This window comes from Falco cherrug, chromosome 6, assembly GCF_023634085.1.
Source record: "Falco cherrug isolate bFalChe1 chromosome 6, bFalChe1.pri, whole genome shotgun sequence".
NCBI classification, from domain to species: Eukaryota; Metazoa; Chordata; class Aves; order Falconiformes; family Falconidae; genus Falco; species Falco cherrug.
Window position 1 is genome coordinate 60,898,599 of NC_073702.1, and position 24,165 is coordinate 60,922,763.

Genomic DNA, 24,165 nt, shown 5'->3' on the forward strand with positions numbered 1-24,165 from the left:
GCTGGTGTTGACCGTAGAAGAGATGTATGTGCTCTTGGTGCCAAGCCTTTTGGATTGCAGGGGCCAAATAGTTCTGGAAATGAATGCAGATTGTGGAATATTCATACTTATCCTTGAAGCTTTGGTCATACAATGAACGTATATTCCTTTATTTGCTTTATAATGTGGATGACAGCCGAGCTACCTAAAACTATAGTTCACTTTGATCTGTAAAAACCACAGCTTGCATGAGCAAACTGATGACAGTGGTTTGCTTCCAAGAAGAAAAGTAGTGTACACATACGGGATCACCAGCAATCCCTCCAGCTGGGACGAGAGATTAAACTCTTGCGCACTATCTCCCTTCTTAGGCTACCCACAACACGGTCACTTCTTCAGTATTGAGAATGGGAACAGATAAGCATTGGGGCATTGCAGTGGATGAGAGCGTCCTTTCTTTATGGCCGTATCTGTCAGTTTCAAACAAGGCAAATGCTACTCCACAGGGACTGCTGTTGTCAAGAAAGAAAGCAGTAAGCAATTTCTCATAAAGTCACTGAAAAAACCAGCAGACTGCAAACATTAAACAGGGCGTGTGTTTTGCAAGACTGTAATTTTTGAATTTGAGTTTATTTAATACTGTCAGAAAACTTCAAATGCAGATGTATTTCTGAAGTGCTGCCTCTCTTGCAGACCCTTCTTTTCCCTTTCTGCTTGACATCCCCTTGGGTTTAGTCTGCAGTCTGATTACAGCGCTAGCTTGCACCAGCAGGCTTTATTGACTTTTAGAAGCAGGTATGTATGTTTGATGCTGACTTTAAAGCTTTCTCAGAAAATGTAAAATACTTGCTCAGTATTTACACTTGATAGTTTCTTGCTGTGGCTTCTGGTTATTACCTATTAACAAGCAGCAGTAGCATCATATATAAGGTAGGCATGGAGTCAGCTAGAGAAACTGAAAGTCTGAGCTACTGCATATTTTAATTATGCTGATGTGTTTGTGGGACCAGCAACAGGCCTAGTCTCTGGCTTTCTGTTGCCGGCCAGAGGCTGTGATACGAGACTTGCTCCAGTACCACCACACACCAGAGCAAGCCTTCTGTACTGTACTGCACGGCCCAAAGGCTTTCCTGCCATGTCTCACTGCTCTTGGATGGGATGTGAGAAGCTCGAGGCTTCAGCACTTCAGCTGTGGGCTCTGACTGGTGTGACACTTCTGGAGGGGTCCGCTTTGATTTAGCTGGAGCAATGGTTAGTGACCTACTTCAGAGTCAGTAGCAGATGAACACGCTGCCTAGTAGCTTTTGTCAAAGCTACTATGTTAGTACATGTAAAAGGACTAGACTCAAAGCTGATATCCTCTCAAAGAAATGACAGGCTTAAAAGAATATAGGCTATTAATGGGAACGAGTAGAATACAAGGAAATGAGCCTCTTCTCTCCAGCACAGGGTGAGGCAGTGATAGAGCTGAATTGTTTGTTTTTATGACTGACAGATGGGACAATAAGATTTCCCCTTCAATATCCACATCAGCACTTTGTTGCCTTCCTTATCTAGTGCAGGTAAATTTTTAACTCTCAGTTAACCATCCCAGCTAAAAATTTGTAAATAGGCTTAACCTGTTGTACGGCGGGTTGGCCCTGGCTGGATGTCAGGTGCCCACCAAAGCTGCTCTATCACTTCCCTCCTTAGCTGGGCAGGGGAGAGAAAATAGAATGAAAGGCTTCTGGGTCGAGATAGGACGGGGAGAGATCATTCACCAGTTACCATCATAGGCAAAACACACTTGAGTTGGTGAAATTAATTTAATTTATTACTAATCAAATCACAGTAGGATAATAAGAAATAAAACCAAAGCTTAAAAACTCCTTCCCCTCATCCCTCCCTTTTTCTTCCCAGGCTTAACTTCAGAGTTCTCCACCTCCTCCCCTCCAGCAGCACAGGGGGATGGGCAGTGAGGGCTGTGGTCAGTTCATCACACCTTGTTCCTGCTCTTCCTTCCTCCTCAGGGGGAGGGCTCCTCACACTCTTCCTCTGCCCCAGAGTGGGTCCCTTCCATGGGGCACAGTCTTTCAGGCACAGACTGCTCCAGTGTGGGTCCCCTGTTGGGGTCACAAGTCCTGCCAGCAAACCTGCTCCAGCCTGGGCTCCTCTCTCCATGGGGCCACAGGTCCTGCCAGGAGCCTGCTCCAGTGTGGGCTTCCCACGGGGTCACAGCCTCCTTGGGGCATCCACCTGCTCCGGCGTGGGGTCCTCCACAGGCTGCAGGTGGGTACCTGCTCCAGTGTTACCCTCCATGGGCTGAGGGGCACAGCCTGCCTCACCGTGGGCTTCACCAGGGGCTGCAGGGGAATCTCTGCTCCAGTGCCTGGGGCACCTCCTGCCTCCTTCTGCAGTGACCTGGGTGTCTGTGGAGTTGTTGATCTCGCGTGTTCTCACTCCTCTCTTCAGCTGCAATTGCTGTTGCACAGGTTTTCTCACCTCCCTTTTTAAATACATTATCCCAGAGGTGCTGCCACTGTTGCTGATGGGCTCAGCCTTGGCCAGTGGTGGGTCCATCCTGGAGCCAGCTGGCATTGGCTCCATGGGACACAGAGGAAACTTCTAGCAGCTTCTCATGGAAGCCACCCCTGTACCCCACCCCCAACTACCAAAACCTTGCCACACAAACCAAATACACCAGGCCTGTTTGTAACTACATGTACATCTTTTTTTGGGAGTAGCCACTACTGTTAAGAGCTGTTACTATGGCAACAAGATCAGTAGTATCGCACTAGCATGGGACACAGTGTTGAGTTGCCAAGTATGGAGTTCCATTGATGTAGGTACAAAGCATATCTTCCCTTCCTTAAGGTACACTGCTTGCTCATAACTTAATGAAAAATTTTCACCTTTAGTAACAGGCTTAACTTTTACATAACAGATCTCAGAGAACTCTTTATTATTATTTTTAAATGATGCTTTAGACCAGCAGCTTTTTATTGAAGTGACAAGCTAATTCTGTCAAGTCTGAATCTCCTGGCCACACAGCATCCTGTGTTTTGACTGCTATTTTAAAAGGTTATTTGCTTGTTAGAACAAATTCCACTTCCCTGTTAGGGTCTGGCCCTTAATTATATAGAGCAGTCAAATTTTTATTTTGACATACATTTCTTTGTACTAGCCCTTCAGCTCTTAGTTGAGATAAATACTGGTTTCCCATTTCATGAAACACTTATCTGATAAGTGTACAAAAAAAGTGTAAGTGAAAGTCAGTGGATTCTTGAATTAGGTGTCCTACTGTCTGTTCATAGTGGACTGTAGGTTACTTGTTCTAAATTAATACCATAGCTTTCAATGACAAATACTTCCTTTTACTTCTCCACGATGATGCATATGTAGATATGTTCTGGCAATACTGCATTGCTAAAAATTAAGAGCAATGAAGTAATTTAAGGTATTCTGAAGTAGCTTCTAACAACATGCTCCAAATCAATAAAGAATTGTTAAAATGAACTTGGGTATGCCAGAACAGAGGTCTCCAGGTTGCCTTTGTAACCCCCAACAGTCAAACAAAGGGAGCCCTGAAATATTCCATGTGCTTGGCAGACCTGAATCACTGTAGAGGGTGATGGGGCTTGCTTTTTATGATTAACAGGAAACAGCTAGGATGCATTGTGTTCTACTGTAAACGAGTGATGCCAGGACTTTCCAAAGTGTGCTGGTTTTAAATCAGACAAAGAAACAAACAAACAAAATTACTGTTGGAGATCCAAGTCATAATGTGCAGATGAGCTCTTTGTGGGTGGTCAGTCAGCTCCTGTGCATGTGGAAAATATAAATCAGCATTTTGTGAAAGTGGGCAGACAAGGCAGACTTACGGATGTGTCAAGAGGGGGTTTTTGTGATGGTTTTCTTTTCAGGTGGTCATTACAAGACAGAAACCTTGGAATGAGAAACCGATGTAGCTTTTCTGTGTTAGTCTTGAGCACAGCAGCAGGGGAGCATTTGGAAGAAATTAAATGCCTCTCAAATTCTTTGATGTCAGAGTGAAACATTTCACATTTTTGTGAAAATGTATTAGAATAACAACTATTTCTTCCCCTTTCATTTTTGAAGGGAGACATTATGAAAAAGTAAGTTCTATGAATGAATGAATCATGTTGCAGTTTTGAGAAGACTGGAAGAAGCTGTCTGAAAAATCTTGTATGTTCGACTTCTGTGCTTAAAAAGGGAGCTTTATATAGCACTGGCAAAATGTAATATCCTTAGAGGGACTGAAACCTCTGTTGTCCTAAACTGTCATCTCTAAGGCGTGTTAGTTTAACATGCTAGATGTTGCATTTGAATCCTTGAAAATTAAAAGCTCTGGTTTTCTGTAATTTGATAAAGTCCCTAAGTGTATGGAGACGGTGATATAATAGGTAACCTGAACATCAGTAGGAGTAAAAGGGTGCTGCTCATGAACATGGTGTAGAAACTGGGTGCTATGATAATACATGGCTATGTCATGTAAGGTTTTTATGGATGGATCTTATGAAATATTTCAGAGATCAGAATTGCTTCCCCATTTTAGAATACAGGAACTAAGCAGATCTAAAGCACTTTAGCTCCTTGTAATACACAAATAGTAGATAATTAGAAGGAAGCTAAATTGCACATCTGTCAGTCAGTCTGTTCTCCAAAATTCTTTACCAAAATGCTTAATAAAAGCATACTTTGTTTCAAAATTTTAGGATTAAATCAATTCAGCATTTTCCAGGGAAGTTATGTAATTGAGAGAAATAGTTAAGAATAAAACACTGATTTTTGTGGTGTATGTAGTGGTGTTATTTAAGCCTATTCTGAGAAATATTCCTGTTTATCAAATATAGGGCACATCAAATGAAACTACAAGGTGACAAAATCGGGACCAACCTGTTCTTTAAACATTATGCTGTAGAGCTGTAGAGCCCTTTTGCAGGACGTTGTGAATATCAAAAGTTTACACAAGTTCAGAACACAGTTGAGTAATTTAACAAAAGAAAACTCTACTGGGGATTATTAATCAGACAAGCATCACATCTGGCTCTGAAAGTCCCTAACTGTCAAGCTCTGAACACTCCTGTTAGTCATAGGAAGTATTTCTGTTTGCTTGTATTGTTCCTAAACTTTTGTTAGGGATAGGAGGGTGTAGTAGATAAGCCTTTTAGACTCTCATCTAGCAGTAATTTATTGTCTTGGGGATCTTCTGAGAACTGGAATCGTTGTTGACTGGCTTCTACTGAGAGAAAACTATCTTTGGGAGAGGAACAGCCACCAAGAAAAGGTCCTGCAGATAAATCTTGGAATTATTTCAGAGTGGCACAAACAGAATTCCTACCTGACTTAAATAGAATTACATTAGTATTACCCAGACACTCAGTTAATGAGCTATAAACATGGGGAAAGCTCTGTTCCATTCTGTACGTTGTTAGGATGTCAGGAGGTCTCCTCTAGCTGTTCCCTCACTGGCAGGAGGGAGAGCACCTCACTGCCTAAGTTGGATGCAGATATGAACAGAGCATCAACAGATTTATTATCCTGTTCCAAGATGCATTGATAATGTGCCCTCAAACACCTGATTTGTTTCCCCTTGTATTCCCTTCTCCTGCTTTTCCCTTTCCAAGTTCTTCCCATTTACCAGCCACATCGCTTCCCAATTAAACGTCTCAGCCGTTTTCCTTTCCCCACTGGCCTTGATTCAGTTGAACTGGTAAATTCTGTTAAGCTAGCACTCCCCTTGTGTTATCTCTAGTGCCTGCCTGCCCTTTCTCATGTTGCTGTCTTGTTAGTGGTGCCACAGGACTGGGTGAGCCATCTGCATGTATGATACACCTCCCCTGTTATCTGTAGCATCTCAGGCTTGGTGGTGTTATCTTGTTAGAGGCACCACAAGCCTGGGCGTGCCATTCGGGTGCTACCCTGACTTACAGAAAGTCTTGCAGTCTGTAATTCTTTGTGTCTGTGCCCCCCAAAAGATTGCAGAATAATATAGTTTACATATACTTCAGTGTTTACATAACTATAGATGTGGATGGGGATTTTCTAAAGTCTTTATATTGGGGTGACCACAGTTGTTTGCATTGGAGATTAGGGGACTTGGCAGCTGGAAAAGGGTAGACTTGGAAAAGGGATCAAGCCCAGAGCTGGATAGAAAACATTTCTTGTGGCAAAATTTGAGATTTAGGGAAGACATGTGAGACAAAAGAACAAATTATTTGTTTTTCAAAAGTGTTTCACCCCAAAATGGAATCTTCAGAATTTACAAAATTTCCTCATGGGCAGCCAGTAAATCAGAAATGAAAATTGATGGTGCCTGTCAAGCAGGCACTGGGGAAAATCAGTCCCTGCCTACTCTGCTCCTCACCCATCAACCTGCCTGGAAGGGACTTGTCAAATTCAGCTTTTTATCCACAGCAATTGAAGTTGATGTGGTTTTGGGTTTTTGTTTGTTTACTTTTTGGTGGGGTGAAGGGAAGCTGGTTTTTAAACCTGGACAGTTGGATCTTCAGCAGGGAATTTCTCCACCAGCTCTGTTCTACCAGACACTTTGTAGCTCAGTGAGTTGACATCTGTATTATTTTTTGGAAATTATTATGACAATTTGGATATTCACTTTTGCCACATAATTGGGCTTATCTTTGAAGTATTTCTTAGAAAAAGCTGCAGCAAAGTCCCTAGATTATTTTGGATAGTTTAGGCTGAACTATCCAAGACACTTTGAAGAAGAGCAAAGACTGTCTCTTCTGTATTGTAGTTTGAAGTACAATAAATATTTTCATCAATCTCCTTTGGGGAACTTTGAAATAAAGTGTGGAATCAACAGAGCTGATCTGGGAAACTTGTGTGGTTTTACATACCTGCCTGAAAAAAAGCAAGAGAATTGAAGGAAATGAATAGTATGTGTTGGAAAACAAGGGCCATCCACAGTCTTTTCTTTGCAGGTCTGTTAACTCTTATAGCTGGCTTCCCTGTTCTTGCTTAGGAAGGGACAGAAATTTCGGATAGTTGTTTGACTGCATTGTATTATGGAGGAGCAACACATCTTCTATATTTTTTTATGTTACCTTAGGTATTTCTGTGAGGCACCACACATGCTGAGAAACTGGTAAGTTTAGATGGCAGTGCAAAGCTAAGATTTTTGCCCATTGCAGGAACTGGGGTTGTTTAGTCTGGAGAAGAGACTAGGGGAAGACCTTGTCGCTCTCTACAACTACCTGAAAGGAGGTTGTAGTGAGGCAAGTGTCAGTCTCTTCTGCCAAGCAGCAAGTGATAGGACAAGAGAAGATGGCCTCAAATTGTGCCAGTGGAGTTTTAGATTAGATATTAGGATAAATTTCTTCACTGAAAGGACTGTCATGCTCTGGAACAGGCTGCCCAGGAAAGTGATGGAGTCACCATCCCTGGAGGTATTTAAAAGAGGCATAGATGTGGTGTTTAGGGACATGGTTTAGTGGTGGATTTGGCAGCGCTGGGTTAATGGTTGGACTCAATCATCTTAAAAGTCTTTTCCAGTCTAAACAAGTCTATGATACTATCATTCTATAATAAGTCTTTGCTGGGTGCATGCATTGGAAGGTGTCTCCTCCTAATGACACTACACTGCATGAAAGTCATCACACCATTAGCTGTGTTACAGATAGCGCAAACTGGAATTACGCTCCATTGTGCTGTGAAAGCTATAAGGCATGTGAAACACTTTCTGTTAACAGGATGGGAAGCGCAGCGTGAAATTTGGGCCAATATCAGCATCTGCTCTGAAATCTTTCAATATCCCATTAAGTTGACAGTGTGTGTCTTCTGGAAATTATTCCTGAGTGTTTGCCTTATCAGTAACAAATGTAACATTTGTGTGGTTTTCTCCTTTTCTATTTTACAAATGTGTCCAGGAGAAGCCCTTACTTTCTTTATGCTTTTACTTTTATCTTGTTCTCTTTTTTCATTTACAAACAAGTAGAGCTAATTTTTCAGCCTTTCCATTGAAGAAAATGCCTCCATGCTTCTTAATTGAATTCTTTCTATTTCTTCTGTATCTTCTACTTCCAGGAGACCGCTAGTATTCATCTTGGCTTTAACTGCATATCAGTTTTGCAGTTTTCCATTAATTTCCTTGTACAACTGAGCATCTGATTTCTTCTGCCTGTCATGAAAGCATGAGCACAGTCATTCTCCATAAGCCTGTGACAGCTCTTCTGAAATCCATGTAGAACTGATTAGATATTAACAGTACTATAATTTGTTATCTCATTTGTAAAGGCTTCTTGCTGAGGAACCTTCGGATATGTAAGAAAAATACCGTGTAAAGCATTCATATATCACTGGAAGAGATGCTACCTAGAGGGTTAAATTACTTCTAGTATGTAAAAGCAAATCTGTATATATTTTTAAGGTTGTTTTTAAATTTTATCCTTCTACAAAAGTATTCACTGCATATATATGCTTTTCAGTATAAAGGTGTCATTTCCAAGCTGTCATCCTTGACTTCAGCTTGACTGAAGAAAATTACAGGTACCAGTAGGTACATTTCATCAGCTGTTCTTGATGTGTTTATGTGACCTGGAAAGCTAACTTACAAATCTGGTTACTGTTCTGTAACATGTATGTACTCTGGTAGTGGATTTAAGCAAAAGAAGGTCTGAGTGTCATGTATTTTGGGAACTGCACCAGCACTGGGTGTGTCAGGATCCACAGTCCAGGTAATCACATAGAAGTTTCAAGAGGAAAACAAATGCCACACGAAGAATGATAATGTTTAGGTTTACAATATCAATTTTGAACATTATGATAAAATTGCTAAAGGAAAACAACTTGATACTCATTCTCTGTTGTGGTGGTTCTTTCAGAGCACAGAGATATGTGGTGACTAATTTACAACAACAAGTTCTCACCTCAGAAAATTTTCTGCAATACAACCCTGGAGATGGTTTGAGGGCTGCAGAAATAAATCTTTCTTAGAATAATTTTCTTCTTAAACCAAATGCAGCCCTGGGTAAGCTGTTTGATCAGTCTTGACCAAGATAAGTTGATGGAAATGTGAAATGGGCAGAAATCATGAATTCATATGTGACACTAGATCTTCTTCATGTTTCACCAGGGTCTGATCATCTTCATTGTTCTTGAATCTTTCTATACTAAGGCAATAAGCAGATAGCTCTTAATTTCTGGTCAGAAACAAGCTGGCAGTGTTTTGCATAGCTGGAGTAGTTTATTCAGTATGAAAAATACTTTGAAATATTTCTGAAAAAACCTTTAACAACTCATAATTCCCATCTGGAATATTTTAAACAGCTACAGTCTTGGGCTGGAATATGAGTTGTGTCCTTGTTGGTGGGAAGAAGCAGGTCAATTAACTTGCTCTATAAAATTGAGGTAAATACGTGCAACCCATACTGAATTTAGTGGGATCACAGAATAAGTTGGTCTAGAAGTCTGAGGAGGTCCCAGTCCAGCCCTGCCACAGCAGCTCAGTGTCGAGGTCAGGGGCTGGAAACGCCCCAAGGATGCAGCCCAGCACAGCCTCCCCTCGCTGGGCCCAGGGAAAAGCCTTTTCCTCAGGCCCACTCAACCTCTTCTGCATGGTCCCGCAGATGCCCCTTGTCTGCGGCTCCCTCTTGTTGGCCGCCTCCCTGCGGGTACGGGGGTCGTGGCCAGCCTGCCCAGGCTGAGCCAGCCCCATCCGCAGCCTCTCCTCACAGGGCGACAGCTCCAGCCATGACCAGCTCGGGCCCCACTCCCTGCAGGACTCCCGGCAGTTCATTGATCTCTTTCCTGGAGTGGGAGGCCCAAAACTGGATGCATTACCTAGATGTAGTCTCCTGAGCGCTGAGAACATGTGGATAATCCTGTCCCTTGAGGTGTGGGCTGGGGTCCTGCTGCTCAGGCACTGCTGGCACGTGCATGGCTCCCTGTGCACCAGAGTCCCAGGACTTTCCTTGCGGAGCTGCTCCCCAGCCTGTACCATCGCCAGGGGTCATGGACTTTGCTGCATTTGTCCCCAGTGAGTTCATGAAGTTCCCATGGGCCTGTTCCTCCAGCCTGGCTTGGCCGCTGTGAATGGCAGCCCTGACTCCCTGATGGGATTTCCCTTCCCCACCCCAACTTGGTGTCACCAGCAAACTTGATACGGGTGCACTACATCACATCCTTTAGGTCACTGATAAAGATGTTAAATGGAGAAAGGAAAAAGTCGTAAGTTAGTATAATCTGCTTTTGACCTCTGTGTAACTGTTTTTCAGCTGTTGGGAAATAGTCTCCAATCCTTTTGCTCTAATTTCAGGCTATTAGGCTGAAGATACTTCTCTGAGGGTGGTGGTAAATGATGCAGACTTAGTCTTTGATCCATGGAGCAACTGCATATCAGGTTAATCTATGTAAATACTTTTCAGTGAACAGGTTCTCTGACTTCCAAAAGTGCAAGTTTTGCCATGGCCACAATAATGAGCTTTACTAGTGGAGTACTTCACCTTTAACCAGATGCTGCTGAAGAGAGGAGAGGGGAGTGGAAAGGAAGCACTCGTTTGGGCGGGAGGAAAAGGAGAAAAACCCAGCTGACAATTAGTGGCACATGGGTAAGGATTTGATACAGTCTGGTATGGCTTCTTGTCAAAAGTCGCTGGCCTGAGCATGCAGAAATTGTTTATTACCAGTACCTACTCTTTTGGAAAGCTCAGAGTACCTGGATTTTGTGGATTCAGTGACAATGTCAAGCTTGGTAAGTTTCTTATTAACTGATAATAACTGAAAATCTAATAGTTTTTATAATTGCTTTGTGTTTTTACTTACTGTTGTAGCTACTTTACTAGGTTGGTGATAGTCCCAGATCTATTAATAATGCATGACTTCCTGTTTAATTTTTCTCCTTAAGAAAAAAACTACTAGAAAAATAATTTTAAAATACTTGCTTCAAAAGAATGCAATTAAATAAAAGAAAATACAATTAAAGAAAAATTGCACTTTAAAAACATGTCAGGAATTTTGCTTTTCAATGCCAGTCTGGCATTCCTACTGCAACTAAAACTTCTTAGTAGCGAGGATACTCTCATCTCTCACAGTTTCTGACATGTGCCCTGGTAGGGGAGCAGGACTGTGGGATGAACGTAGACTTATTGTGCAAGTGGAGAAAACTTCCGGTGGGTTCTTGTTTTGGTTGTTGTTCCTGTTTAGTTTTTGTTTTGAAAGACATCCTGGATAGGCCTGGATATCCTGACACTTTCCATACAATGGGGTGGTCAAATTTTTTTTTTACTTCCTCACTTAGTGGCAGAGTAAAATTTATAAATATGGGAGGGGAGCCTGTGAGTTCAAAATGTGGGAAAGAAAAATAAAACAGGTTCTTTAAATCCACCTTACTTCCTTTTTGTGGATTTTAATCATGCTCTGAAACAGCAGCTTGAATCACCTTGATGTTAATCACTTTATCTGGATGTGTTGTACTGCATAGCACTGTGCTTATTCTTTATTTGCATTGCCCCTGCTGAGATTGGGAACTTCAGCAGCAGCATTGCTATGTAGTGCCAGGTACCTAACGAACAAGCAGGAGATACAGTCTGTGCCAGGAATAATTTATAATCTAATTAGAAGCAAACCTTATCAAATAACTGTTTAAAGAACAGTAAGAAAAAATAGAGAACAAAAGCATGATTGTATCATGCAGTTGTGGGAGCCTAGTTGTTCACACTGTTTGGTTTGGTAGTTCTTGGAAACTGCAGCAAGTCATAAGTAGACCAGGAAAAAAAACCAAAAAAAACAGAAGACTCTGAGTGGGGTGAGTCTCTGTATACCACTATTCTGCATAAGAGTAGCATTTCCACAAATTGCTTTCTTTTTTCTTTCCATTTTGTGACATTAGTCAAATTATGCATGAACTTCAGAGGCTGCTACTAATTCTGCATAAGATCAAAGAAACAGGTTTTTTTACAACTCTGCAATGCTTTTCTGTTTTAAGTGAAAATACTTCAGCGTTCTTTCTGGTCATTGTCAGTATTGAACAATGACTTTAGTTCTTGCACGTTACCTTATGAGGTGTTATGTTTGTCTTTTAATGGCTGTTTCACTAATGCAAAACATCTGTGTGATCTGGTTCTTTAAAAATCAGCCATCAGTGACTCTCCTTAGAAAAATAACATTGGAGCATCACTGATTTGTCCATCCCAGAGTCTAATAAAAAAGAAATCCAAACTCCTGAAATAATAGGTTGTCTGAAGAAACATAATCTACCTCTTACACTAGTAATAAGGAAACAATTTTTCAGTCTATCTGTTAATAAAAAATTCAGATGGACTCTTAAGTGTTTGAAGAAGACTTAGCTTTGAAGAAATACAGCTGTCTTGAGTGACAAGCTGTAGGCTTCAGTTTTTTTCTGAAATGCAGATCTTGGTAACGGTTGCTAAGTTGTAAGACGGAGCTGTACAGCTTATTCTTTAGATTGCTCTTTTGTTTGTAACTGGATGACTTGGATGGCTCATTTAAGATTTCCCTCCTGTATATGTATACAGATGTAAATGGCAGCCGAAACAAGTTGAAAATAGAGCATCTTCAACATTAATGTCATCTATGCTCAATTTAGTAATGCTACACTTGAATACTATTTTTTTTCCCACTGTTTTTTTTTACAGTTAGGTAGTTACTGAGAATGTGTCATTGGTTACCCCACTAGTAACAGAGATGGAGGCCAAAGCAGTTCGACAGCATCTTAATTGGTGGTTTCAAGGCAGGTGTTTTCAGGAAAAACTCTTAAAATGCCTACAGAACATACTCAAATTCTAGCTTATCTGGGGAAGAAACAAACAAACATATCATCCAAACCCCTCAGTTTTAAAAGGAGATTTTTTTTAAAAGGAGATGGCATGTCCATTTTGCTTTCCGTATCTTGGGTGAAAGACATCTGAAGTTGAGCAAATTAATCTAAAACTGATCTGCTTCAGATGGTTCAAGGTAAGATGAATACTATTATATTAGATTTGGGTAACTGTATGGGCAACATTTTTGACCCACACTTTTTTTTCTTTCCCTGAAACTGATAATTTAATTTGGCTGAAATTAGCCAGACCTTCAGCTTCAGAAAGTGCAAGGACAGCGGTCTTCATGGCAAGATTATATGTTCTTGCCTTCCTAGTTTTTGTTAAGTCAAGGAAAGGGTCTCAAGCTAGTGTGCTTCTGTGTTGCACACAGTAGTCTGGTTTTCTTGTGTCTGTGGTGTTGGGATGGCAAGGTAAGAAGCAGGCTGTAGATACAGCTTGAACTGAATATTACTATTTAGAATACACAGGTGAGCTTTGGTATTCATTCAAGTTTCTCTGCCTTATCACCCTGTGACTTCTACTATGCAATAGTTAAAGCACTATGGCCTAGCTCTCAGAAACTAACTGTAAAGCGTTCTGGTATCTTCAGTTTTTCAGTAAATTAATTTTAGAAGTGCTTTACTGCTCAGTAAAGAGAGGTATGCCTCACAAATGAGTAAAATATAGCTTGTTGTCATTTAATATTTTGGTATGTTGTACAAACATTTTCAAATTAATTCTTTTTTTTTTGGTGCAGACATATCAAAGCATCAGGGCTGCTGTTCTTATTAATTATTTCTTACATGAAATAGGCTTATTTTTCCTGTGTGCTTGTGCATTAAATAAAATATGCAGCAATAGAATAAGTGTAGAAAATACCTTACCTGCAGATTTCTCATTTTCTTTAATTACCTTTTAATTAGAATTCTTGTTACAGAATTAATAAGGTAATTGATTCCTTTTAAAGTGTGTAACAGAATGAAGCACTGTGCAGTGTTTGTCCCCGGTTGACAAATGATGCCCAGAACAGCATATGATGAATATTAGTTGGATAGTTTAATACACTACTAAAGAGGCTTACAAGCTACTGTGAGGAGTAGAAAATACAAGAATAAAAGCTTATCTGTAACTTAACACATGTGGGAATAATACTTAGCATTTCTGTCAGGCTTTCTGTTTGAGAATTTTGAAGTGCTTTGCAATACAAATGATGAATTAATCCCCAGAATAGTCCTTAATGTTTTTATTTTCCCTCTTAGTTCCTTTTTTACATGCAGATATTAGACTTCTTACTTTAATTTAGTTTTGCTGGCAAGAAGTGAATTATTTGTAGGATCCTGAAATGCTGAGAAGTAGCAGGAGTTTGCTCATATATCCCTTTAATAGAGCATTAAATACAGAACCATATAAAATGTTTCATGATATGATATGTGTGTTTAATATTAACAGAGAATCCTGTAAATGAGTTTGGCTACCTTAGCTGTACTGTCATTTTAAGAGTTGTAAGTATTTGCCCCACTTGCTGTGTGACAGTACCCTATGCTGTGGGTAGCGCTCTCGGACAAATGTCTGAGTTGTTCGGAGTTCTTGCCATGAGTTAAATGGCAGGTGCCTACATGTTCCCCAAATCTCTAGCTGCTACTTAGTGGAAAACAGCAACTATGAATCCTTGTTACTGGCCCATTAACTAACACAAAAGCCTCTTTCAGCGGTTTACTTGGCTAAGTGGAAGTCCTGTTGGGAAGCACTTGCAGGAACATCTCCAGCCTGCATGGGCTTCGGAGCATGGTTGTCATCCACCTGCTAAATTAGAAATGGTGACGCTTTGGCAGTGACTTAAACAAACATTGACAGTGTGTAGCTTGCTTTTAACTCGGGATGATGCCATTAGGAGAAGAGGTTATAAACACCAGAAATCTGTCAGGCTCCTGCTTTGCAGTAATCTTCCTGCTGACGAGTAAGAAGTGGCTGTATACATATGAAGGATCCTAGTGACAGGATTTATTTTCTGTGTCTTGAAGGAGAAAAACAAATGTCTGTTTCCAGTAAAGAAAGTATGTTGTTATTTGTATCTTCTGTCAGACTAGGATTCAAGGAAAAAAGTAAACAGTATCCAATGAGATGAATCTTCCTTGGATATTTGAGATTATTTTTTTTTTCAGCTTTGTTTCTGGAATAAGAAATCATAACTAAAAATGAAGAGCTTGAAATAAAACTCTGAAACTATAGTTGCAAAATTTTAATATGAAATCAAACTTTAGACACAATTCTACCTACAGAAAACCTGATCTGAATATAAACCAGTTTTAGCTAGTTTTCTAGTGAATCTTGGTCTTCAGCCAAGCAGTTAACTTTGAGGTTTTGTTTTGTGAAAAGTTGCTTAAAACTAATGTTGTCAGCAATCTAGCATAAGGGCAGGCAGTGTAACTGAAAAAAAACCCCAAAAAGCAGACACATACCACACTTAGTCATAGTTGTGTGTCTGCTTAGATAAGGTTATGAACTAATTAGTGAAGTAACTGCAGTAGAACACCCTACATTTTTACATAGAATTTCCACTATAGAGCATGTCTGGACAGAGTAAAAAGCTGTGAATTCTGATAACAACTTTCAAAATCCAATTTATTTTTTTTTTTTAAGGCAATTCAAGGTAGTTATAAGTGATCGAAACACTTTCACATGGAAAAGACATTGGAATGTGTTAAAATTACATGCAGAACTGCAGGGAAAGATTGAAATAAAAGGTTTGAAGTACTATTGAAACAATAATAGTGAATAATGACAAAATTAATAAACGTCATGCTCCAAAACAAGGGAAGTTGTCCAATGATTTCACAATGTAGTTGTGCTTCCTAATCCTAGAAAAAAAAGTGTTATGTATTGAGATCTAGAGAAAAATTAATCTATTACTTCATGTTTCCAAGATGCAAATTATTCAAGACAAGACCAATAAACTCAATTACTTCAGAACTGCAATATTACACTAAATACCATTACAAAGATGATGAAACACAGATGTAAATACTTTTAATAACTAAAGTAAAAAAGATAGTTTGTGTATTGCCAAAAATTATTCAGTGTGATAATCAGTAGATTTTGTAAGCATATTAAGCAGAGCTCTTCTATACATGGCATGATTTTATGAAAACTGATAGTAAATCAGCTGAAGGAGATCATACAGTTTTTCACAGAGAAATCCTGATTAGTGACAGTACCTTCAAAGGTACTGTTATGTTTACTAATAACAGATTTCGGGAGTGATTGTGAAGTTTTTTATCTGTACTGCAATCTGGCTGGTGCTTGATGACTGTAAAAACAGTTGAGAATATGTCTTTCAATGGAGGTTGGGCAAGATGGCCTCTAGAGTCCCTTCCAGCTTTAACCCTTCTGTGATTCTGATTCATCAGGTCTCACTTAGGTTCAGTTGTTGGTTAACAGTAATGGGAGTGGAAAGTAAGGAAGTATGGCTTTCTAAAGCTTGAGGTTTTGCTGAGGGTTAATATAATATTGACATCAGAGTGAAGAAACCAGCTGGGGGTTGTGTTGTGGTCACAAACTTCCCACACTGAACATGCTATGAGACATTGTGGTAGGGTCACCTAGGCCAGCAGCCAAGCACCCACACAGCTGTTGGCCCACCAGGTGGGCTGCAGGAGAGAAAGGGAAGAACGAAAGCAAGAAATCTGGTGGGTCGAGGTAAAGACCACTATGTAGGTAAAGGAAGGAGGGGGCAGGGACAAGTGATGCAATGGCAGTCACTCAACCACATCCCACAAACAGACTGATGTCCAGTCTCTGAGCAGCAGCCACCTTAGAAAGCCCCTCCTTCTTTCTCTGCCCCGGTTTTTATTGCTGAACATGATATTACATGGTAGGGAGTATCCCCTTGGCCAGCTGGGGTCAGCTGTTCCAGCTGTGTCCCCTCCCAGCCTCTGGCTAACCCCCCCATTCTACTTGTCGCAGGGAGTGGGAAACGGATGGGAGCTGTAAAAAGAGAAAGCCTTGATGTTGTACAAGCACTGTTCCTTGATGTTGTACAAGCACTGTTCAGCAATAGCCAAAACATTGCTGCTTTATCAGCATTATTTCAGTCACAAATTCAAAACACCATATGGGCTGCTGTGAAGGATGCTAACTCCATCCTGGCCAGACCCAGTACAGTCAGCACCATGCAAGTTGATTTGTACAGGAGGAAAGTGGAATGTGTATTGACATTTCTTACTAATTCTGGGGACTTTTTTCACTTCCCTTGCTGATACTGTGAACAAATCAAGTTTGTTCAGCAACAGGAAGGAGAGAAGATTCCGGGAGACTAGGGTGAATGAATGTGTAGCTCTGGTAAAGAGAAGTTTAGAAGGTGAGAATAATTTAAATGTGTAAAAAGTACAGTGTAAACTGAGAAATAGTAGAGGTTAGACAAGCAAGCTGTCATGTTTTCTTCAGAGTTTTGTTTTGGTTTTTAACTGGTCTCTTCATTTCTTGGGCTTCTAGTACCTTAGCCTTCTGCCTTCATCCCTTGTCTTGGCATGGTTTGAATGGCTCTGTTGAAAGTCAGCGTGGTACTATTTCATGCAATGAAAACTTTTTTCATTTAATATCCCAGTTCTAGAAGGTGCTTGAATTCTTTTCCTGACATCATCTTTACATCTCCCCAGCTTGTATGTAACTGCTAAAAATAAACCTTATGAAGTTCTTATTATTTTAATTTCACCTGGTGCTTTTTGCACCTAAACACCACAATCACTGTGCTGCTTCATCATCTTTTTGTTTTCTGGCAACATTTGCTGCCTGAACTCTTGGGTACTCCTGTTTGACTAGAACTGTATTTTGCACATTTCAAGTGGGTTAGGTGTCCTCTGTAGACTTTGTGTTAGAGTGTTTTGGAAGGTGGCGGTAACTAAAATACTAACAAACAGGAGTGTGTTCTCATCATCTTTTGGTTGGCCAGCATTATAGCTGTAGAAAAGGTCTTTGTTTCTGCTTCTGGAGAACAAATTGGATATTTTTTTTTACTTTATTTCACTTTATTTTTTTTAATATTCAGTGGATTGAGAAGGATTTTAAAATTGTATTTCAAAATGCTTCCGTTAAAGACAGACATGCACAGGGTCCTTTTGTGCGTAATGTCAGACCTTCATCTTTTGCTTCTAAGTGACTTTGCTGATACCAATTACAATAGCACACTTTGTTATTCTTCAACAGATATGGGGTAGTATTGTGGCATTTTCTGACTTTGTATGTAAAAATCAGCGCCCCATTTTTTTCTGAAGATGTAAAGCCAAACAGCTTACTAGTAAAACAGTGCTAGCTAGTCAAGCCTTTGGCTGCTACTTTTGATTGCGAGTGACCCGAGACAGAGCTCCATTGGAAACAGACTTTGCTGTTGTAGACATGGGGCTTCCAGTGAGCTATCAGGCTCTTCTCAAGTTTGAAGTTAATGAACATATCTTAGTAAAACTAGAAGGACTGAGGAATACATCTATGCAAATGTAACTCTGCCTGTTGACATCCTGGAGAACTAGTAAGGAATTATTTGAAAGCACTTGGGTGAAATAATTTTATTAGTTACATTGTAGAGGAGTATGAGAGTATCTGAAATCATCTGGTCAAAAGCTGTTAGACTCTTCATCATGAGGAATTTCTTTTTAACAGGATTCATAATGTGGTGTTGAAATACAGATGTTCTCTGTAACTGTGGTCTTTCAAAAGTACTTGTAAGAGTAGTCAGAGATGTGATCAGAAGGGCCTTTGTGAATTAAAGAAATGTAGAGACATTGATTTGGGGATGTCTCATGCAAACAGAAAAGTAAATGGATTTTTCAAAAACCTGTTAAAATTAATTCATGAGGTACCAGTGCTAGGAGTTTTTTCTAAGCAAATTAATAATTTTCAGTGAGCTGGGTCTATTCAAATTGCTACTCAATATTTTAGAATTTTTCTATTCTTATGTAGAAAATAAAACTATTAACAAATAGGAAATGTTTTTAATAGGAAACAATACAGTTTTATAATTTCCACAGGGGGAAAAGCATGTAGACTATTCTGATGTATTGCATTCTAGAAATTGAGACTTCTTGCTAGGTTCGAAGCCCAAACTCACTTGTCCAGCAGGCAGTGTCGATTAAGGTAGTTTTTGTAGGCTACTGTATCTATGGGCTATTTTCCTAGTAAGTACAGTAACACTGATTCCTAGGAAGTTTTGGCTAAATAGCCATTAACATTTGTGTATAGTTGGAAAAACTCGGGTCCTTTTGAAACACTAGAGGGCTCACTGAGTGCTTTTGGAGTTGAATTTTACTTTCCATGTTGTGTCCATAAACCCCCAAAATGTCTAAAGCAAGGATGTTCTAAAAGTGCATTTTCTTAGGAGAAAGCTTACTTACTAAGCTTGGTGGTTTTATCTAAATCTAGATTTTCTGGAAGAGTTCTAAATTAACACTTTGATTAGCCAAAAGAGATTAATTAGGTCTCTTGCTCAGTAGATTCTGGTGGGTTTTTCTTTTCCACAGAAATATTTCTTAAAGTTTTGGGGTTTTTCCAAGTCACTTGTCTGTCTGGCTTTTTGGATTCACGTATTATAATTTCCTGAGAAGCAATTAGACAAAAACGTACCTGAGTACTTGGACTCAGCAAAATAGGAGAATGCTTTGGGGGAAAAAATACCCTAAACCAAAACACTTGTTATTCATTAAATGCAATAATAAATACTATTAGTAAGTAGTCTGTGTGGGATAGCTTCCTGTCTTAATATCTAGGAGCTGACGAGCAACAGGGTAGTGAGAGTGGTTTCAATTGACAACTCACACATGCATTTACAATGCGATAAGATCAAAATGTCATTCAGTTGGAAAAACTAAAGGCAGCTGAGCACAAATAGGACATCTTGTAGCGTCATGCACTTTGTGACTGTTGTGGTTGAACTGAGCTGAATTGAAGCTGTTCCTGCCTTTCCTGCTTGCTAACTGATACCCCTGTAAACATGAAGTCTACCACATGGCTGCCTATTACCAGTTCTGCGTTGGGACAAAATATCCTGTCCTTGGAGAGCACTTAAGCTGTTTTGCAATGAAGTGAAGCAAGGGACACCACTCCTGCCATCCAGCATATCAGTGGCATTCATGGCCTGAGACCATTTCCTCAGAGCCTCTTACTCATTGCCTTTCAGCTGAGGTCTGACACCAGGCTAACCTTCTGGTTGAAAATGCTCAGGTATTAAATGCAGGTGCCAATCTTTCCATTTGTACATCTGGGGCTGTAAGGGCTCTGGAGTAAATTAACATCCCTGAATTTTCCTGCAGTATAGATGCACATTTGTGCTTCCATAAATAGCAAATAAATGTTTATTCTCACAAGTGCAGCAGTACTCTAGAAAATCAGTTGTCATTTATTATAGTCTGGTTTAATCTATATTTTTAATTGATGTAATTTCTCTACGTGATTTGAGCAAAGGGAAGAGGAAGGAAGTGCAAGACTTCTATTATCATTGTGCCCCAAGGCTGTTTTTTTTTAAATTTAGGATTATAACTGTTATTTAACAAAATTATCCTTGACACACATGGCCTCAAGAAGAGGTCTGAAAGCAAGGGCAGAACAGTGTTGTCAGCTGACAGCCTGAAGCAGTATCTTTGAAAAGGTCTGAAATTGTCACTTTTTGTCTAGAAGATGACCTCTGGCATTCCCAGCACTGCTGTGCCTTGTGGAAGAGGGGAGGAGGGGCAATGCAGAGGCAAGATCTTTTTTTCTGTTATGTAAAGTCAGGCTGCTTGTGGTGACCATTAAGGAAGACTCTTCCTGAGGAGGTGTTAAAGGTGGTGGTTGGTAAAGGGAGGTGTTGGACCTGCTGGCGTGGCAGTGGTTCTTCACCAGGCCTGCAGAGCTGGGTGCATTGTCCTCACTGCATGTTTGAGAAGGGACAGGTAGGGTCCTGGCTGTGCACCTGGGCAACCCCCAAAAAGGACAATTTGGGCTTGCTTGGGCTGATCATGGTGGTAGAGAGTGTGAAGGGGTCCTTGAGTCAACCTGCTGTCCCGGCTTCTGACGTGATTGTTCTCTGCTCTTACTGCAGAGCTGCTGCGCTAGGTTCCCTGAAGCAGTTTCTCAAAGCGGTATTTATTTGTGGTGCACCTCTTGATGCAGAACATGGTTTTGTAGTGATATGTGTTTAGTTGTGAAAGTTTTCAGCTATTTGTGGAAAATGACATGTGAAAGTAGCTACTGATACATACAATGGCATTTGTAGTCATAGAAGATTATATCATAATAACCTCAAAACCTTTCCTAGGTGTTCTGCCTGCCCCCTTTAGCTTCCTCCTGTTATTAGCCATACCAAGTTTCATTTTGCTAGTTTTATGCCTGAGAGTCTCTGCCAGAATCTGAAAACTACCGTAAGCTTAATTTTGACCTTAAAAATTCTTACTTTAGGAGAAAAAACTAATTTAAAAATGTTACTTCCTCAGTTTGAGGTGTATGCATAATGGAAATAAAATCTTACTTGAATTGATATCTAACACAGTAAATTCCCTTCCTAAAAATTAATTGGTTTTCAGTGTGTCTTGACCATAAGCATGCAGATAACGGTAGGGGTGGGTGGGACAGACAGAATTCTGACAATAACTATCACAGTGCCACCCAGAAAACAGTGCCACTGTTATTCTGTATTGAGTATTTCATATTTCTAATATAACTCATATAACATGAATTTAATTAAGCATTGGATTAGATGTGTTTAATGTTGAGAATTTTCTCAAGTCAGTATTTGCTGTGGCTTCTTGCTAAATCAACATTGTAATCCTGCTTTCCTTTCTCTACAGATGATGAAACATGCCTGGGATAATTATAAGCGTTATGCATGGGGATTAAATGAACTGAAACCTATATCTAAGCAAGGACATTCAAGCAATTTATTTGGTGAGTAGAGTGTATTTTTGTGCTTAGTGACGTTAGCATAAAACGGTAAATCAGATGAAAAGCTTATAGGTGATAAACATGTTCTTTCTACCCTCTGTCATTCAGTGTGGTGTTTCTTATGTATAAAAGTAACAGTAAATGACGGTGATGCTTGCTATGACTTTTATAGATTACCATCTGAATGAGAATAAATGAAGCGTGTCATTGCTGTGTGCTAAAGGTGTAGTTTTGTTGTATTAGATACTACCCTGCCTTAAACTTTTCCTGTGAAGTGGAACTCATTGACACCACATTCAATAAGCAGGAAACAAAAACTGTAAGGGGGGGGTAAATCCAGAACAAGGAATAAAGCATACTCTTCACAGTCATGAAGGTAGCTGAAGCTGTCTACAGTTCTCAGGAATTTATTTCCATTCCTTAAAAAACTTGTTAGTCTGTATCAGTCAGGTTTCCTTATCAGGCTTTCTCTTTCATGACTATAACCATTATTTGCCCCTCTAAATGTTGCACGGGAGATGCTTAAATAACGACCAAGTTGTTATCAGTGTAGATCAAATAGTTGGCTGAAAAGTTCTAGTAGGAGAGGCACACTGCTGAAATCTGGTGTAATAAGACTTCTTCAGTGTCGAGGTGGGACATAGGGCTGGATAAATAGCAGCTGAAGAGCAACAGCATTCTGAGGAGGCATGAGAAAGCAGTCCTATGAACTGTCATCATCTTCAGTTTTGTAGAAAAACAAAGAATTAAACTGTTTGACAGCAATCTTTATATTCAAATATCTTCTGTTTTCCAAATAGCTGGAAAATTAACTCATTTCTACAGCTGAGACAAAATCAATACATTATTTTGATTTTAACAAGAACTTATTTTGTTGAATGTTTGGAAAATATAGTTTGAAGTGGAAACGTTTCCTAAAACAGCCTAAATAGAACACTTATCAAATCCTCAACTATACTTAGAAGTTGCTAAGAGAGAGCAGTTGTGATTACAAAAATAATTTTGAAAATGCATCTACATTGGTCTTGCTGCACTGCTTGTCTACCCGAGGTAACATAAAAAATGTTACTAGGTAATTATTATATAGTTAGTGATTGGACTTTAAGCACAAATTGGGTGCTTGAAACCAAAGTAGTCTGAGTGAACTTCAGGGTTAAGTGGGGCTTCTGTTTTCTTCTTTTCTTGAAAACTAAAATTTGTTATTAACTTCATGCAGATGACTGATAGTTGTGCAATTTAATATCATATTTGAAGAACTACTTAACACAATCCTGTTTTCTTTGTGTTCTTGGAGGACAGCAAAAGGGCACGTGATGTCTTGAAAATTAAAATGCTCAGTGTAGTTTAATTTGGAATCAAAAGTGGTATAAAAGTTTACGAGGTTTGAGTTCTTAATGATATTGCATGGATTTGCAGAAAACCGTGTAGATGTATTATTGACTCTGGAAATTCTTAAGCAGGAGTTCTGTGGATGTTGCATAAGAATAAGTCACTGCAGACACTATTCAGTGTGAAACAGGACAAGTGTTGAATTTGAAAACAAAACTGCATTTAAAGGAGTAAGAGCCAGAGTCAGTCTACATGTAGATTGCTTTCTCATTGTGGTCATCTACTATAAGATCTTACTGCTGAGGAGATTTCCGAAGGAACATCTTCACTCTTGTTGATCTTGGTGGCAAATCAAAATAAGCATTAGGTCTCTTTCTGCTGAATTGCTTTACAGAATACTGAAGAACAACACATCTGCGAGTAGTCGTGTCTCATAAGCTACCCTTTCCTGAATCCATAATCTCCTTTTGGTTTTTAGAAACAAAACTCTGTCCTCAGATGATTAGATCTGATCTGTACCTTCATGTTTGAATTCAACAAATGCCTTTTTAATAAAGCAATAAAAGTATGATCTTGTTTTTCTTTTTTTCCTTTTTCTTTTTTTTCTTTTTTTTGTCAAATAATTTAACCTCTCTTTCCTTTTGAAAGGAAAAACATGTTTCCTTATTGTCTTTGTTTCTGGTTCTTATTTAAAAAAAAAATAATGCAAATGTTGACTACTTTTAAAGGTAACTCTAAATTGAATTAGTTGAGAATAGGTTACTTCCAGCTCTGTGTCCTGCAAATCTCCTGACAGCCTTCAGAAATCAAGTAAGACCTTCAGTTCACTGTCATCCACCATAACTATCTCCAATTTGCCATGATTGTCTTTTCTTCTTGCTTCTGGGTCTCAATTTTACAAAAAATAGCAAGTTTCTGATTGTCTTAACAGCAGTAAAATACAGCATATTTCATTAGCCAGCTGTTTAATTTTGAACACTTCCCCTCCTATGAATTCATTGATGCAGTTAATGGTATTTTGCGTATACTGGGAGTGTCTCTTATGGGATAGAGACTTTAAATACCTGATTGTGGGGAACAGCAAGTTCCAATACTGTAGCTCGCTGGTGCTTAATGTTGTGTAGGTTATAGTCACTATAGCTCTGACACAGAAGGGGATGGTTGTTGTCAAATG

The 24,165-nt window shown here is 39.6% G+C and overlaps 1 protein-coding gene across 3 annotated transcripts in view; it reads left to right on the forward strand.

Annotated features, from left to right (window-relative positions):
- Positions 1 to 24,165, forward strand: part of MAN1A1 (mannosidase alpha class 1A member 1) — a 151,815-nt gene that overhangs the window by 17,693 nt on the left and 109,957 nt on the right. For 2 of the 3 annotated variants that reach the window (XM_055714850.1, XM_055714849.1), the window contains exon 2: positions 21,569 to 21,665. In XM_055714850.1, the coding sequence (XP_055570825.1) occupies positions 21,569 to 21,665 (97 nt within the window). Of the gene's footprint in view, positions 1 to 10,663; positions 10,691 to 21,568; positions 21,666 to 24,165 lie in introns of those variants that run through there. The other variant, XM_005445688.4, reaches the window with a different exon arrangement.